The following is an 18,532-nucleotide window of genomic DNA, read 5'->3' as shown; positions in this document are numbered from 1 at the left end:
TTATTTCTGGCTTGTTCATATTTGTAAGCTTTAAATACTCGATTTTAAATTATAATCTAAGGTTCTTCTCAAGACGTAGTTGTAAAGTACTGTATTTTCTCTTAGTTTGGAGTAGATGCGGTACATGGAAAGAAAGTCAGGAAGGAGAAAAGCATAAATATAAAATATCAATTTGTACTGACAAATCATTTGGTATTAAATTATAAAGACACATAAAATGCAGAAAGAATTGATGGCTTGATTAGCTTTTGTGGCACAATTGAAGGAGCTGTCTCACAGATTCTTCATTTGGAAAAACACTTTGATCTTTGTTCAAGTCAATTCATGAACATCAACTGACAAGACTGCATGAAACACCCCAATGGTTAGGTCCAAACTCTAAGCAAACTATTTGGTTTCATTAAGGGCTTCCAGAAAAGGTGACCAAGGCAATCCTTTCAGAAGCCAATAGGCGAGTGACTCTTTAAATTCTAATGTGCACAAGTATATCACTGAGGGCTAAAATACACACAAGTAATTGGTCAAGTATGGGAATATTTTTATCTATTTTGTGACAAAGAGGAAGCAGCATTTCAATTTTACTCTCATTAGACACTGTAAGGTTCTTACACAATACCGAAAGTCTACATCAATAATATCTCACAAGCAGAACTAATAGTTAAATAAAATGGTTGCACATATTTTTAAATGGAGAGGAAAATAAACTTGCTAAGCATTTCATAAAATAGAGTAAGATATTAAGAAATTAATTAGAGAGCTTTCTTTTCTATAGTTAATTTTTAAATTGCAGTTTAACCCCCTTTTGGGAAGGGAACTGTTTCAAAGGGCTCATTTTTGCACCCAGTCTGTCAAAGAAGGTCAGAAACACTCAAGTATAAAGTCACTACACTGCTGTGGCACAAATAGTTTCTGCGGCTAAAATCAAACAAAGACCAATTAAACTAATCATAACGTTCCAGTGAACACAAGGAAGCTCACCTGGTATTCCTGGACTTCTTTCGTGAATTTTCAAATCGACTCAGTCCTTGGTATTATAATTACCTTGACCAAAATACTGTGAAATTACTGCTCTGATCTACTAATGGCTGAAAAAATCAAGTCGTTGTGGTTTCATGCCAAGGGGCCATAGCAAGGTGGCGCAATGATTTCTGACACAGAAGACAACTTCTAAAAACTCAAAAGGGAAAATTAACGGGATGTGGTTTACATTGCCAAAGACTGTTCATTAATTACCAATTTAATCACTGCTGGAGGCATGACATTACAAAAATCTGGCTGAAAGTTCTAATAGATTATGAAGACCACCTAAGAAGAGTGACCAAGAAATGTACAAAACAATTAATACTGTTTCACTGCTATCAAAGACACTCAGATTATTTTACATCAAGTGAGGCAAAGGAATTAGTAGCTTCACAGTGCCACCACTAGGAACTGTAAATACAATAGCACACAATTAGTAATGCACATGTGACTTTTTGTTCAAGGCATATATCCTTGGGAAAGCCAGAACATGATAAGAAGAACAAAAGAAACATTAAAAAATGAAATGAATAAAGATTTAAACTCTACTCTTTTGCATGCTGAGCAGTAACAAACTAGGCAATATAAAATACAGCTTTAGTAATGGTGATATTCATCCTGGGATGTTCAACACTGCACTGAACAGCCATATATAAAATGTTCACAGCCATTAATAATTATATAAATGGAGTGTTCCTGATACTAAGACACCTAGCCCTAGCTTCATGCATTCACACCAACCTCAAATAAATAAGACTTTTGAGGCTAAGGGTTTATAGCCACATAATAGAAAAGTTGCTTGAGGTTTCCTTCCTCCCCTAAAAATGCTGGTGTTTTGTGTGACTTTAAAGATATGCTAGCAAGCTAACAATATGTTTTCTAAGAAGTCTAGTAACTATTGTTAGGATAGCAGACTTCAAATCAACTTAAATTTAGACATAATAGATAAAGTATTATTTAAATCATAAAGAATAAAAACCACTGCCTTGTACAGAGGTATTTATGCTGAACATAGAAGTACACCAGCATTCTTCTCCTTTAAAATACAACTATGAAAAGATTAGCTATATATTTAGAATGTCTTACTGGTCTGAAATGGATTATGTACATTAAATCTTCTGGTGACTGTGATGAAGTAAAAAATAAGGAATATATTTTCCTCTTAGTGCCCTGGGTGCAGACACTCAAGCTCATATGGAGAATAAAAATCCCTAAATGAACTCTATATGTTATTAAAGGTTTTAGATTTCTTTTTATAATAACTGATAACTGATATCCTTTTAAAATGAAATTACAAATGCAAAGTTAACCTACTTCTTAATAATAGAATTGACAATATGTATAAATAGGAAAAATAAAAATTTCAGCTTGAACTTCATTTTAAAGCTTTGATTTCTAGAAGGCTAGCTATTTAAATGTGTCACTGCTAATATTCATAAATATACAAATATAATCTTATACAGATTCTTATTATGATACATACTTAGAATATATATATGAAAACTATAGAAAAAGCTACTATCAGTGATTATCAAAATGATGTTTTGTGTTTTTTGCTAATTGAATGGTAACTGTATCTTTTATTATTTGGAAAAGTTCTAATGATCTTATTTAAATCTGCTACAATTATCAGCATGACAGACTAGTTTCATTTAAATCAATATTTTCCAATCAACATCAAAAGTACAAGGTTGATATCCCACCCTTCATGACAACAAAATACCTGTAAAAGTTTAATGTGCAAAAGAGCAACTTGCATTCTCTTAGTTCTTACTGAATAAGCCATTTGGATTCATTTCCAAAGGCCAGGAAAAAAAAAAGTCACTGTATCTGTATTTTTTTTTGGTTACTGGTCTTCGTGGGTAACTAAGGACTGACCAAACTAAAATCCTTTCCCATAAATACTGTTTTCTTCAGGGGATTTGAACATTCCTATAAACCTTTAAAGATGAATACTGCAAACCTTCTAGGACTTATTGCTAACTTGCAGTTTGATCCTGCTCCCTGCTCTGCAAGGATTGGATTCTACACCAGTCAAGTGTAATGCCTGGGCTTATTATGCTGGCAGATTAAATGCTAAGGGAAAAAATTCAAGTCTGTTTATAATAGCATTGTAAATATTTTCTGATATTTCTTTTTAAAAAGCTTCCAGATATCTAACAGTTATCTGCAAACCATACTCTGTGCTACAAAATTATTGCTGAAAAAAACAAAAAACAAGCATTATAAATTCATTTATCATTGTGATTAGATTCTAATTAGATTGAAGATTCATCCTGATTCCTTTTTTAGATTTTCTATTTATAAAATACAATTTATTTTCTATTTTAAAAGGTTATAATTAAACTTACAAGGCATTATTCTTCTGATAGATTCAAAGTGCTTCACAAATATCCTAACAACAATTCCAAAGATCGTGGGTAGCAGGACTGTCATCGTTTACTTCACTTAGAGTGTATCAATCTTAAACTTCAGCACATCAAATGCAAACATCTCTCTAAGATATCTATATAATTACATGAGTATTATTAAATACAATGGTGGGTTTATCAAATGTATTTTTTAGAAAGCAATTATATTCCAATGCTACCATTATTATTACAAAGTGATTAGAAAGAGTCTGAAATGGACTAGCTTATTAAATTTTATTTGTACCTATCTGGGGGGGAAAGGGCATAGGAGAATTGGGTAATAAAAATAATTAAAAAGGAAATATTTTCTGTAAAAAATTATATTTTTCTTGGAGTTTGTATTTATATGTATCATATAATCAAGACAGCTCCTTTGGATTATATAATGGCTAGACTGCTGAAGCTGCCAAAGTCCTGAGTTGTACTTTGAAAAATATAATTTTAAGTTCATGTGGAAAACAATGAACACTTAAAACTTACATTATTAAAATGCAACATTTGAAAATCTTCATAGAACAAAAGGAATAGGAAGAAAAGACACATAAATCACAGAGATCCAGGGCAATGAAATCTGTCTCCTACAGAAAAATAATTTCAGAGAAAACCTGAAACGGGTTAAAGAAGTATCTAAAGGCACAAAGATACAAATAAATCACATAAATGACTTCCTTAAAAAAGACTTAAAAGGCAATATGAACTTGCACCAAGTACTCATTAAAACATGCAATCGTTAGTTCTGCCAAAAATTTAGAAAAATTAAAAGGTTTATGGTATCTGTTTGTGAGTTGTCCTTTAAAAGAAATTATAGCTCAAATCTTTCCTGAGGATAACTTAAGTAGAGTCTGTACATAAGGATCCACCTGATAAGATTACCAAAAGTTATTTTCAGTGTCTTAGAAAGTGCTTCCCAGGTTTGCAGCCTAAAGCTATACTAATTATAAGAGGGAATGTTTAATAGAATGGTGTGATTCAAGGCAGAATTGGGAACTGAACTCTAATCAGAGACCCAGGATATAGGAAAAGCAGGTGTGTGTAAGGATTTAGTGTATATACATCATAACAACAAAGAAAGGTATCATAATATAGGATTCAAGAATAACAAGAAATGAATGATACATGGAGCCTTAAGTCCAAAGTGGCAAAGTAATCTCATCTGTAACTGCCTTTAGACAAGAGAATACTAACTTCCTCTGCCCAATTCTACTTTAAAGACCTTCAGAGAAACATTTATTTTTCCTGTTTACAAATCTTTACTATCAAAAAATTCCGGCCGGGCGTGGTGGCTCACGCCTGTAATCCTAGCACTCTGGGAGGCCGAGGCGGGCGGATTGCTCATGGTCAGGAGTTCGAAACCAGCCTGAGCAAGAGTGAGACCCCGTCTCTACTATAAATAGAAAGAAAATTAATTGGCCAACTAATATATATAGAAAAAAAAATTAGCTGGGCATAGTGGCGCATGCCTGTAGTCCCAGCTACTTGGGAGGCTGAGGCAGCAGGATTGCTTGAACCCAGGAGTTTGAGGTTGCTGTGAGCCAGGCTGACGCCATGGCACTCACTCTAGCCTGGGCAACAAAGTGAGACTCTGTCTCAAAAAAAAAAAAAAAAAAAAAAAAAAAAAAAATTCCTTATAGCAAATTTTTCATGTTTAAGCTCATTTTTTATTAGTTAACATTCAGAGGATATGAAAAATAGCCTGTTACTATCTTTTCATTTATTCACTGAACAAACATTTACTGAATACTACTTGAAGCTGGGGATACAAGGTCCTTGTACTTTGAATAGCTCATAGTTGAGTGGGAGAAAGAAGTCTGTAATTAGATAACTATATTGGGATGAATGCATGCTACAATAGACATATGTACAACATAACAGAAAAATATATAGGAAAGAGATTTAACTTTATTACAAGGAGCCATTAGGGAAGCATTCATAGAAAAAGTGATATTTCAGTAGAAACTAATAAAGGAAGATGGGTATTTCAGGGAGAGAACAGCAAATGCTTGACATAGGAATGAATGAATATGGCACATTCTATATACTGCAAGCGACTTAGAAGTGAACTGCAGAGTGAAAAATGAGGTTGGGGGGGAAAGGGCATTTATTGAAACCTTAAAATCTGTACCCCTATAATATGCCAAAATAAAAAAAAAAAAAGAAAAATGAGGTTGGGGGTAGAGATGAGGCTGGAAGAGGGGGACAAGATTTGCAAGGACTCTCTATGAGGTCATATAGAGTAATTGGGAAGTTTATTCTGTTAGGTAAATGGGGCTACCAGAAGTATTTTGAGGCTTCATATATTCAAATTAGCACTTAAGATATTTCCTAGTTTTCTCTTCTTTATATTTAGATCTTTGCTTTCAATCTTTAATCCTTTTCTCAATCCCCTGTAAATTCTCACTTTTTCTCAGCCCAGAACTAGACACAAAAGTCACTAACCTGTACCTAGTACATGGATGCTGTCCCATGCACTATATGCTTTTATTTAAGTACCCTACTATCAATTATTATTAATAAAATAGCTCTACTCATTCTTCTCAGAAGGTCCTAGGTTTATTGTATAGAAACAAAGTACAGAGGGATAAAATATAGAAATTACTAAAGAAGTTCTAAATCAGTGGTCCCTAAAGCAATAAATAAGTGGTCTCAGTAAGTTCTTCAGTAAATTCTTCAAGATTTGACAGTCAGCCTCCTATTTTTTTAAAAGACTTCAAGTCACTCCGGTTACCAACTTTTTTTCTTATCTTTTAAACTCATGGCAATTGTCAGGTACACTAAGAATTCCCATTCCAGCACTCTGACTCTCAGTACCATAGCATACTTTATGAAGGGCAAGGAAGATTATAATGAATTTAAAATAAGAGCATTGTAAATTAAAGCACAATTAAAGAGCACAAGTAAAGTGAAAATAGTAGAAATCAGTTCAACAAATTAAATCCCAGTCTTTTTTTTTTTTTAAGTTAGATGTGCTTTTTATTTACCAGAAGTCTTTTGATCTCTCCACAGTGATGGGGATGCTGACACTAATGTGGAGATGGCTATTAGTCATGGTCCCCTTACCCAATTCACCATAGACACCTATTAATTTGAGTGTAAAATGGCAGGGGTGAGGTGGGGAGGAAGAGCTTTGCCTCTATTTCACAAGTGGAAAAACAGAGTCAAAGATATTAAGTAATTTCTAGTTTTAATATCACTTTAACTCACATTTCATTGCTCTAGAGATGAAACTTTTTCATTTTCCCTTTTTGTTTTGTCAGCCAAGTTGCCCATACTACTTTTCCAAAAAATGAACTGTACTGCCTAAATAATTACAGGCTGTATGTATAAGAGCTAACAAAATGATAAAGAAAATGACCAAATTAAGAAAACTACCACCAGGCACAGTGGCTCACACCTGTAATCCCAGAGACTCTGAGGCGGGAAGACAGCTTGAGGCCAGAAGTTCAAAGCTGTGGTGTACTTTGATCACGCCACTGGCTCACCAGCCTGGGTGACAAAGAGAGACCCTGCCTCTAAACAAACAAACAAAACCCCACTACATCCCTGGAAAAGATATAAACCTGATATTAGTTGTATAATAACTGCAAATCTGAAAAGCAATGACATGGTCTAACTTCTGCCATATTTATAAAACTGGAATTATCTGAAATTTTACATTCTCTTTCTTAAATCATTTCAATATTAGCTATAACCCTACAGAGTATCAAGTGTCAAAACAAGAGCAATAATCTATAATAAGTTTTAACATCTGAAAAATGAGCAACAGTGGAATGCACATGAAATAGTTTTTCAATTGAGCTTAAATTTTACCTGAGAAGAAGCTGCAACAATATCTCCCATGCCACATACTCTTCTTATAATGTGACTTTGACATTCCTCCTACTGAGTGGTAGAGACTATGTATCCTCTCCTTAAACTTGGGTGCAGCTTTGTTAACTGCTTAGGTCAACAGAATATGGCAGAAGTGATATTTGTGATGTTAAAAATAGGCCATAAAACACAGTAAAGGAAACAATCAACAGAGTGAAAAGGCAACCTAAGCAATGGGAGAAAATATTTGTAAACCACGTATCTGACAAGGAATTAACCTCCAAACTATGTGAGGAACTCCTACAACTCAATAGCCAAAAAAACCTCCAAAACCCAAAAAGCAAACTGATAACCTAATTAAAAAATGAGCAGCTAAGGACTTGAGTAAATGTTTCTCCAAAGAAGACATACAAATGGCTGACAGGGATATGAAAAGATGTTCAACATCACTAACCATCAGGAAAATGCAAAAACTATGATGAGATATCACCCCACACCTATTAGAATGGCTATTATTTAAAAGACAAAAGACAGTGTTGGCAAGAATTTGGAGAAATTAGGATCCTTGCACACTGTTGGTGGTAATACAAAATGGTGCAGCTGTTATGGAAAACAGTATGAAGATTCCTCAAAAAATTAAAAATAGAACTACCATATGACTCAGTGATCCCACTTCTAGGTATTTATCCAAAAGAATTTAAATCAAGATCTTGAAGAGTTGTTAGCACTACCATGTTCACTGCAGCATTATATTCAATAGCCAAGATGTGGAAACAACCTAAACGTCCATCAACAGATGAATGGATAAAGAGAATATGGTATATATATATATACAATTGAATACTATTCAGCCTTAAAAAAAAGAAGGAAGTCCTGTCATATTCTATAACATGGATGAACCTTGATGACATTATGCTAAGTAAAATAAACCAGCCACAGAAAGACACTTACGAGGTATCTAAAATAGATTCATAGACTCAAAGAGTGGAATAGTGGTTGCCAAGGGCTGAAGAAAGGGGGAAATGGGCAGTTACTAATCAACAGGCATAAAGTTTCAGTTAAGCAATATGAATAAGTTTTCTAAAGATTTCCTACCTTATACCTTTTATTTCTTTTTCTTATCTTAGTTAGGATCTCCATTGTGATGCTGAATATAAGTGATAGCAAACTTCTCTATATTTTAATCTGTCACAAATGGAAAGCTTTCAATGTTTCATAATTAAGAATGTTTGCCGTGGCCTTTTTATAGATACATTTTATCAGATTAATAACGTTCCTTTCTATCCCTAAATACTGTGTTTTTCTCCCCTTTGGACTATAAAAATATGTTCATATTTTTTCAAACATTTTTCTGTATCTATTGAAATTACTGCTTGACTTTTCTTCTTCACTGTTAATGTCTGTCTTCTTTAGTCTGTAAATTACATTGCTTGATTTTTAAAAATATTAAACAATTTTGCATGCCTAGAATAAATCCAAATGGACCATGGTAAGTTAACCTTTTTATATATTGCTGGGCTGAATTTGTTAATGTTTTGTTTAGAATTATTGCATCTATGTTCATAACTGAGAGTAGCCGCTGATTATCCTTTCTCACAATAAACTTGAAGTGATTTTGTTTAAAAAAAAAAAAAGCTAGACCATAAAAATGACACACATTTTTGCCTTATTCCTTTGGGTACTTGCTCTTCGAAGCTAGCAACCATGCTGTGAGGAAGTCCAAACTAGAGAATTAGACCATATGGAGAGGCCATGTGTAGGTGTTTCAACTGATAGTTCAGTAAAGGTCCTAACTGAAAGCCAGGCCCAGACATTGTGGAGCAGAAACAAGCCACTACAACTGTGCCCTATCTGAATACCCCGCTCACAGAATCCGCGAACATAATAAAATTGTTGTTTTATGACAATAAGTTTTGCAGTGGTTTTTATGTAGCAATAAATAACCTGAAAGAGGAAGTGGATGAAAATATCTTTGGGATTGTTTAAAGCAGTTTCATAAGCAATAGGGTACATCTTTGGGTGAGAAAAATATAACAAAGTGACCAAGGTGGCATGTAGCAAGCTAGCTATCACACATGGAGCTGCTCTTTCTGGGGAAAAAAACCAACTACAATTACATGAATCCAAGACAACTAACCCAAGTTATATTATTAGTAGTCAAAGAGACAACGAGATATTTTATGACATAGAATTATTATTTATCAGTTTCAAACATTGGTCACCAAGAATTTCATGTCTTCTCAATGTGAACAGGACTGTGAATTAGCCATTTATTCTATACCTAGTCATAACTAGTATTATCAGCTGTAAAAGTAATGAGTCCTTCTATGTTTCTCTCCTTAAGACCCACACCCACACATCTTAGAGATACTGAAATACAACCCTAGTTTAAATGAAACTGCTTTAGTCAAGTTTATTTGGGTATGCCAAGAAAACAATTTGCTAAAAATACTTTTTTGGAAACCAAAAATTTCCATAGTTTAAAAATTTCCATATTTTAAAAATAGAATTAAGGGGGGAAAACTATTAGCCTTTTAATGATTTTTTTCTTCTTGCCCTTCTTAATGCATACATAAAAACACAGTCAACATTATTTCAAAATGGAGTTCATATGGCATATACCATTTCATATCTTTCATTTTGAACAAAATGACATTGTAAGCATTTTCCCGTGTCCTTAAAATATTCTTTCAAAACATTATTGAATAAATAATATTTAATAGCTATATAATAAGTACATGCATTTTTAATTATTTCCCAGTTTTTGAAAATTTAGGCCATTTAAAAATTTTTGCTGCTATAAATAACATTGTGATGAAAATCTGCATATTGATCTTGGTTAATGGAATTATTGGGTAAAAGGAGTGAGCATTTTTTGAAGAAGTCTAACTGCTTTCCAGAGAGGTGTGGTAAGTTACATGCTACCAGCACGGTAAAAGAGTATCTAACTTAATAAACCCTTACCAGCATTACTTATCTTAAAATCCAAGTTACAGACTTTACAGATATAATAAGATGTCACAGACTTGGGATAAAAGATATTTTAGTAATTAATTTCTGATGTTGGATTCACACTAATATACTTTGGCTAAAAGCTTAAGTTCCATTTGGTAAATAAAAAGTTTAAATTATTGAAACCTTGTATAGAAGAGATAACTGAAAATATTTGTTGAAAGGTTGAACTAATAAACGAATAAACTGAATTGAAAGAACAAACAGCCTTAAGAGTCAAGGTACTTGAATTCTAAGTTTAGGTTACTATTGTTTGTGACCCTAGGTAAATTTAAACACCTTTCCCTAACTCATTTTCCTCATCTCTACAATAAAATGTAGTCTTCCATCACAAGAATATCAGAAAAGTAAACAAGAAAATAAATATAAGACAATGCTTTAAGAATATAATCTCTGGAGTCAAACTGTCTAGGTTCATTTCAATTCCTGGCTCTTATTACTTGGGTGACCATGAGCAATTCATTAATTTGTTGATGTGTCAGTTTTCTCATCTGTAAAATGGAGATTATAATACCTACTTCATATAATTGTGACAATGGATAAATGAGAAAATCTACGTGAAAGCACTCGAGGTTAGAGGTTATTAAACTGGTATCTACAAAACCTTAAAAAGAACATACAGTTTTATATATATGAGAGTTTGGTGGTAGGGCAGAATTATTAGAGTTTTCAGATTCAGGAAGAGGTTCATGTTCCCATAAATCTAAGGGCTTCTATTATTGTATGTTCATTATTATCCATGAAGCACTACATAAACACATGTATAAAAATGTAGTTTAATACAGGGATGGCATCATATGATAGAAAAGAGCACTGACTCTGGAAGTTGATAAGGCTCAAGTTCAAATCCTGGATTCACTATTTACTGACTCTACAACCTTGTACAAGTTATCTTACTTATTGGTCTCAGTATTTTCATATGGAGAGTAGTTTGACTACCTTCATGAAGTAAAATAAAAATTATTGTTCCTGAAATACTTCATAAGTATTCAGTAAATGATAGGCATTATTATGATATTCTAGAATTTCCAATAAAATTAACTTCCATATACAAAATACAATCTTAAACAAGTACAGTTACAAAACGTCAACTAACAAAAAACAGACTATTCATGTATATGTGGAAATTATATTCCACGATCTTACCTTTCCTCATAGCTAATACCGCTGTGTAGGAATAATGACAATGCTCCTACAAGTATGTAATGTACCAAGTACCCACAAGGCACAAAGTGCGTGGGAAAATAATTTAGCACAAACACAAGCAAATTATTCCCCTCAACTCCATAATTACAATGAACAACATGGGTTGTTTTTTTTTTTAACCAATGTTCCTCACATCACTTAGCTGCCTGTTGCAGAGCGGTGTGGCTGCATTGGTGTTCTGCTTATTCCCTGCCTTTAAAGTTGCATCTCTTCTTGCTTGCTCAAGCAGAACTCTTGCTCTTTCTTTAAGTTCTTCTTGTCTAGATAACATTCGATGCTAAAAGCAAAGACACAGAATTAGAAGCCAGAAAAAAAAAAAAAAAAAGAGCTAGAACATCTAATCTATCTAAGCTAGAAAATCTAATCTACATTTGTAAACTAAATAAACGTTAGATCATCTATTGAAGTAATAGAGGTCAGGAATAGGATTATAGCATCATAAGATTACCTACAGAGAATATCAATGTTGACTAGAAACTGAAATGAATACATAAATCTTGACATAAAGAAAATATATCTTTACTGTCTAAAACTGGATTAAATTTAATCACAATTTTATTAGAGCATACTCTCATAAGGTATAAGGTCCATGTGTTATATATATTCTCCATATTTGCTCAAAAATATAATTTGACAATCAAAAAAATTTTAAAAGTTCAGTTTTATTTTTATAGTCTTATAGAACTGACAACGTGTCTTCCAAATTTGTATATTGACAAATATTAAATATCTATGGCAATCATCCTTTAAATTCTTGACAATGTTTATAGAAAATTCAAACATATTTTGTAAAAAAAAAAAAAAGTATAACTGGTTTTCTCCTTTGTGCACTGTCCTGACAACACCACAATTAACCATATCAGAATTGGAAAAGTATTCTCCTGATTAATCTATAATTTTACAATGTAATTTTGGAGAACAGATTATTGGTCAAAATTAGAAATCGGTTCTTAAATTCATTAACCCCAAACACAAACATCCCTACTCTTTACAGTCCAAATTCCTTTTTTTTCCCTACTAAAATAACCAATCAGAGCAACTGCTATAATTCTGATACTTAATTTCTGTTACTTCCCTTTCATTGTATAGCTTTGGTTCAATCATAAGTAGCATTTACAGTCATGGAAAAGAAAATATTAATAGTAAACTTATTACTTTACTTGGTATTATGTGAAACTACTTTTCTTTTGAAGATTAGTACAGGATTTTTGGATTTCTTTGTGATCTTTATATTTTATAACTATTTTTAAAAGCTTTTATCTGTAATCTTAAAAAAAGATTTTTCTTAAAGTATATAATTCAGTGGTATTTAGTATATTCACAAGATCATGAACTATCAACTACCTAATTCTGGAACAGTTTTATCACTCAAGATTTTAAGAGGATTAAACAAAAATTCTTAACTTAATATATACCAATAAAATGTGTAAGTGATAATCATAGATTTTAAGTTCATGTTGATAGAATGCAATAGAATTGGTCATTGCATTCTGACTGGTTACAATATCAACAATGTCTCAAAAATAAGTAAAATATAATTAGATGATTACTGTATTTTCAGTCAAGAAGTCAGGCTATTAAACTCTCTTCCACTAATAACAAACGATGTGATACTAATCCGGTCCCTTAAAAACTATAATGCATTCCAATACATGATGTTTAAGAACTTTGGAATCAGACAGATCTAGGTTCAAATACCAGTTTCATCACTTAATTGTGGGCAAGTTACTCAACCTCTCTAAGCCTCAGTTTCCCTCATTTATAACATGAAGATAAAAATAGACCAATTCTCACAAAGATAGTATAAAGACTAAATAATAAGAGTAATGGGTTGGGCATGGTACCTTGTACCTGTAATCCTAGGACTTCGGGAGGCTGAGGTGTGAGAATCACTTGAGGTGTGAGAATCACTTGAGCTCAGGAGTTCAAGACCAGCCTGAGCACCATAGTGAGACCACCCCCATCCCTATAAAAAATAAAAAAAAAAAAACTAGCCAGGCATGGTGGCACACACTTGTAATAACAGCTACTTGGGAGGCTGAGGCAAGAGGATTGCTTGAGCAAGGGTTTGAGATGGCAGTGAGCTATGATGATGCATGCCATCGCACTCTAGCCTGGGCAACAGAGCAAGACTCTGTCTCTAAGAAAAAAAAAAAAAAGGAGTAATGTACTAAGTACTGACACATGGATGATAAGCACTGAATAAATGTTAACCATTATTATTTTTGTAATCTCTTAGTTTCCTTGTCTCTGAAATGAGGGGACTTCAAGTAGATCATCTTTAAGATCCCACTAGCTCTGTATTCTGTGATTCTGTAGTCCTTTAGTAATTCCAACTAGCTACATAGAGTATGAAAAAGTATGCTTTGGCCTTAAGAGCACATAAACACAAATTTTTTTTCTGGTTAGAAATGCGATTCATATTCATTATAGAGATTTTAGAAAATACATACAAGTAAAAAGAAAAATAATTAGTAATCCTGGAACCCATAGATAATCACTATAGAATCCTGCTTTTTTCACTTAATATTCTATTGTGAGCATTTTCTCATGGCCTTAAATATTTTTTTGAAAATATGATTTTTAACTGGCTACCTAATATTATGTTGTATCGATGCATCGTACTTTAGTTAACTTGTCTTATTTTGTCAAAAATTTAGGTTGTATGCAATTTTTTTACTATCATAAATAATGTTTTTATGAATATCTTTATAGGTAAATTTTTATATACAATTCTGCTTATCTCCTTGGGAAAAATTTCTGCAAGTATATTTAAGGAGCCTGATGAACATTGCTAAACTGCCCTTCAGTAACTGACTTACATCTGGGCCATGAGTATTTTTTAGTGCTATTAAGGTCAAAAATGAAGAGATTGTTGTGAGCATCAAGTTCAGAAGCATAGACTTTGGAGTCAGACAAGGTTGGTTTTGAATTCAAAATTTAACATTTATTATATGACCTTAGGTAATTCTGTAAACCCCAGACTTCTCATATATAAAACAGGATTCAACCACTTATGTCATGGGTTGTAAAGTTAAGAGAGATATATGTAAGATATACAACTGTCACCACGTGTACTAGGTACTCAAATGGGCACCATTATGACTTGGTTAAATCTATAAAGCCACATTAAGTTACCAAATTTCCTCTAACTTAATGCTATTAATTATAAGATTCACCATTCTTTTATGAACTACTAAGAACAAACACTGCCAATTAAACTCTGATATACTATTGTAATATCTTGATTTCAGAGAAGTTAAAATGTAAAAAGATGTGTATCTGAGAAGTCAAATGTAGTGTACAAAAGAGAAACAGATTTTTAATTGTCTAAAATTTAGCTGCTATATACAATTCTAAAATCCTGTCAAATGTCAGCAACTATATTACAATTTTTGTTCTTAGACATTACTTTTGCCAAACTAGTGCTAAGAAAACCCTTTAAAGTATCCTAAAGCAAAATTCTGACCAATAAACAGATGGCCAATGAGCAATCATCTATAGAGCTATAAACAGATGTTGCTTCTATGATCCAGTAAAGCACTTTAATCATATGAACAGAATCACAGCATGATAATGTTTTAGATCTAAAAGGGGCTCTTAAAGATTATTTCATTCGATACGTCGAAGGTAAGATTGAGAGAGTTTAAATGGGTAATTAACATGTCATACTGCTAATTATTGGCAGAGCCAAAATGAGAATACAGGTTTACTGATTCCCAGTCTAGAATATTTTTAATTATTAAATATTGACCAATTTCTAACTTTAACTAAACACATCTGCCTTCAAAATCTGCTTCATAAGAAAAATCTGTATTGGATATTACAATTTAGGCTTACAAAATTCTGCAACTGTCAATCACTAGATGTTTATTGCTTATCTACAAGGTATGGACACTATGCTGTCCTGAAAACTTTCAGACAGGTTTAGCTACTTTGGGCCTTTGATTTGAGATTTGATTAGGATAACAGGGGCTTGCTTTGATAGTTACTATATTTCTTTGATTCTAAGATGCAAATTTTTTCTCAACACCTCTGGAAACTTATAAGTGACAGCATCTTATAATCTCTGTCATTCAGGTGGTAGTCAAGACAGAGTTGTCTACCTGTACATTGCTTAATATTTCTGATGACAACTCCTTGATGTTTCAGTCAACAACCACTTGAGTATTATTTGAAAAAGAATTATAACTCCAGGTTATTATCTAAAATCTTGGCACCTTCTGGTAAAGAAATGAGTACTAATGACTTTGAAGAAAATCCCAGAGAAAGTTGTGGAGAAATGCTGTAATTCTGAGGTCTCCATATATTTGTCTCAGAATCCCTTTATATGCTTAACAATTATTGAAGATCCCAAAGAACTTTTGCTTATATGGGTTATATTTATTGATATTTGTCATTTGGGAAATTAAAACTGAGAAATTTATATTTACTTTTATCTTTTAGAAATAGCCATAATAAATCCATTAGCTGTTGATATATTTTAATACACAATAACTACTTTAAAAACAAACAAAAATTGAGAACTGGGATTTATTTGTGGGCTTAAAATATTATATTATGAACTTTAAATATAGAGCAGGTGTATTTCAGGTTTTTCTATAATGGAAATTATACCTCATCTTTAATCATTTGTAAGATCCTATTGTGTTCTATGAATACAAAAAAGAAACCAAAACACAGAGTACCTACTAAATATATGTATTCATCATTCTAACTCACTTACCTGGACTGTTTTTGCAGAATGATCTGCATGATTTACAGTTGTTCTATCAGCATCTGGATTAGACTCTGTTTGCCTCAGGGAAGTGCGTTTTTTCTTTGCAAGGTCTGCATCTCTATTGTATGAGTATCCAAGTTTAGAAGTAGGAGATAAACTTGTTTTTTTGATAGGTGATTCAGGATCTGATCTGCATTCTAAGGGTCTGGAATTCTCTAATTTTTCTTTCTCCAAGTTACTACTGATGTCTGGAGTCTGACGCTTTTGCTCGTCTTTGTCCTCACAAATAAAGGGTGGAGACGTATCCTTTTTTTTATCACTACCATACGTGTCGCTTAATTCTAAAGTTTCAACTTTCAGTAGTCTCTTCTTGCCTAACAAAACCTGTGCTTGGGTTGAATCTGTATTGGAACATATGCCAGAGTCATCGGATCCTGAAGTCCTTCCAGAGCTCTGCTGAGACTTTTGGGGTTCTATGTCACTTTTAGTCCTGCGACAATAAGGGGAGGCTGTGCTTGGACTAAGGTGATCATCAGGAGTCTGATGCTCACTTTCTGACTCTCCAACCCCACTATCATTTACAAATACAGAGTCATCCTGCGATAAGAAGTCTACTGCTCCGCTGATAGGCTGTTGCAGTTCAGGCTCCCGCTTCAGATCGCTAAGCTCTGCATAAAATTTTTCTTGATCAACAGAACTGTTTGTATCTGTTTCATAGTTTCCAACTTTATATGTGCTTTTACTGCTGTTTTCCTCTATCTGAACAACATTTAGTTCTTGGCCACTGAAATGTGCCCTTATTTGATAGAGATACGTCATAACAGTCAGTTTGTCAGGAATTGCTAATAAAACCATATCAGAAGGTTCCAATAACCGGGAAATTCCTATGCTGGCAAATCCATCGTACGCCTTCAAAGGAAGGAAAAACAAAAGGTATATTGAATATCCCAGATAATCCATATATCTTAAAATAGCAAAATTTCAATAGGTTTTTATTGTTATTGGAGGGTACATAATGTTACTGATATGTCACAAGAAAAGAACAAAATTCTGAGTCAGAAATGGTACAAGTTGAGTACAAGCAAGGGAAAAATGTGTACTTAATAACAAATGAAATATTCTTTTCCAATAAAGGAAATAAGAAAAAATGACAGTTAAATTAAAAAAAAATCTTAGAAAGGAATTTTGAGATAAGGAATTAAAGTATAAAGAAATATTAAACTAATCAATCCATCCTGAGCTTTATCATTCCTATCAATCTCTTATTTCCATGGTTATATAATTGCAGTGATTTGTGAAGAAAAAGCATAGCTAGATAAGTCAAAAGAACCACTAGATTATATAACATACAAATAAATGCTACGTAAGCCTAAAAACACAGAAACATTTTTTAAATGCTCAATTAAGATTGACTTTCATAATAAGAGTGACTTCATTTTTACTTCATCCATTTTGGAAAGAATGAAATGTTTTGAGTACTACAACTCAGTTGAGAATGTAAGGCTGCATTGTATTACTTTTGTTCGCCTTTAAATGACTGTGGAACATCAGGTTTTTCTAGTTTTCAAGAATCAAAGCTGTTTCTCAATTTACAATTAATTATTACTATCCTGAAGTAACCCTTGAAAACAACACTGTGTTGCTAGGAAGCATTAAAAATATACAGCTAGAGGTTTAGATATACTCTCAGAGAAAGTAAGAATCCTCTAGATATATTCTTGCTTTGAGATATAAAATGTCTATTCTTTTTAACAACCTAGATTTAGGATCATATTTCAAAGTTTTTCTTAAAAGAAATGTTAGGAAATTATATAACAATTTAAAATGAAATCAGTCTTTCGCACTTACATGTTAAAGTACATTTCTACCTTTGAATTTAATCCTTGGCTCATATTCTTCCTGTAGTTTAATAAATGTTGTGGGGTAAGAAAGAAAATGAAATATAAATTGTGATACTAAAAACCTCTTCAATTTTCACAGCACTAGGCTTCATAATATAGGTACCTCAAAATATTTACTAGAGAGAATGGCTCAGTTGGTGTGCATGTATAGGCTTGTTTGTTATTTTACATGTTTTAGGAAAATTAAAGTCATTTTCTTCCTCATGTGTCTTCTTGACAACTTGATTGACAGACATCAATTGCAGACCATCAGGAACAGCACCACAGGCAGTATTCTAAACATTTCCCAATTATCTAAAACACTGACATATTGGTTAAGATCAGATGTCACAGGTAAATATCTTTTTTTATTCAGCGTTTTTTACAGACCTGGGAAAATGATTAACTTCCTTGTGGGGAAACTCCTGCTGGTATTTTGCTTCATGTAGCAATTCATTTTAGGTACACTAATTGCA

General features: G+C 32.8%; 1 protein-coding gene across 14 annotated transcripts in view; it reads right to left on the bottom strand.

The window, feature by feature from the left end:
- The window catches only part of EHBP1 (EH domain binding protein 1), a 351,096-nt gene that overhangs the window by 76,310 nt on the left and 256,254 nt on the right, over window positions 1-18,532 (bottom strand). For all 14 annotated transcript variants that reach the window (XM_012764882.2, XM_012764889.2, XM_012764886.2 and 11 more), the window contains 2 exons: window positions 16,183-17,085; window positions 11,590-11,733 (listed from right to left, as the gene is read on the bottom strand). In XM_012764882.2, the coding sequence (XP_012620336.1) occupies window positions 11,590-11,733; window positions 16,183-17,085 (1,047 nt within the window). The remainder of the gene's footprint in view (window positions 1-11,589; window positions 11,734-16,182; window positions 17,086-18,532) is intronic.

This window comes from Microcebus murinus, chromosome 3 (assembly GCF_040939455.1).
Source record: "Microcebus murinus isolate Inina chromosome 3, M.murinus_Inina_mat1.0, whole genome shotgun sequence".
Taxonomy (NCBI): domain Eukaryota; kingdom Metazoa; phylum Chordata; class Mammalia; order Primates; family Cheirogaleidae; genus Microcebus; species Microcebus murinus.
The sequence above is the reverse complement of the archived record's forward strand: the minus strand, read 5'-3'. Positions and strand labels throughout refer to the sequence as shown.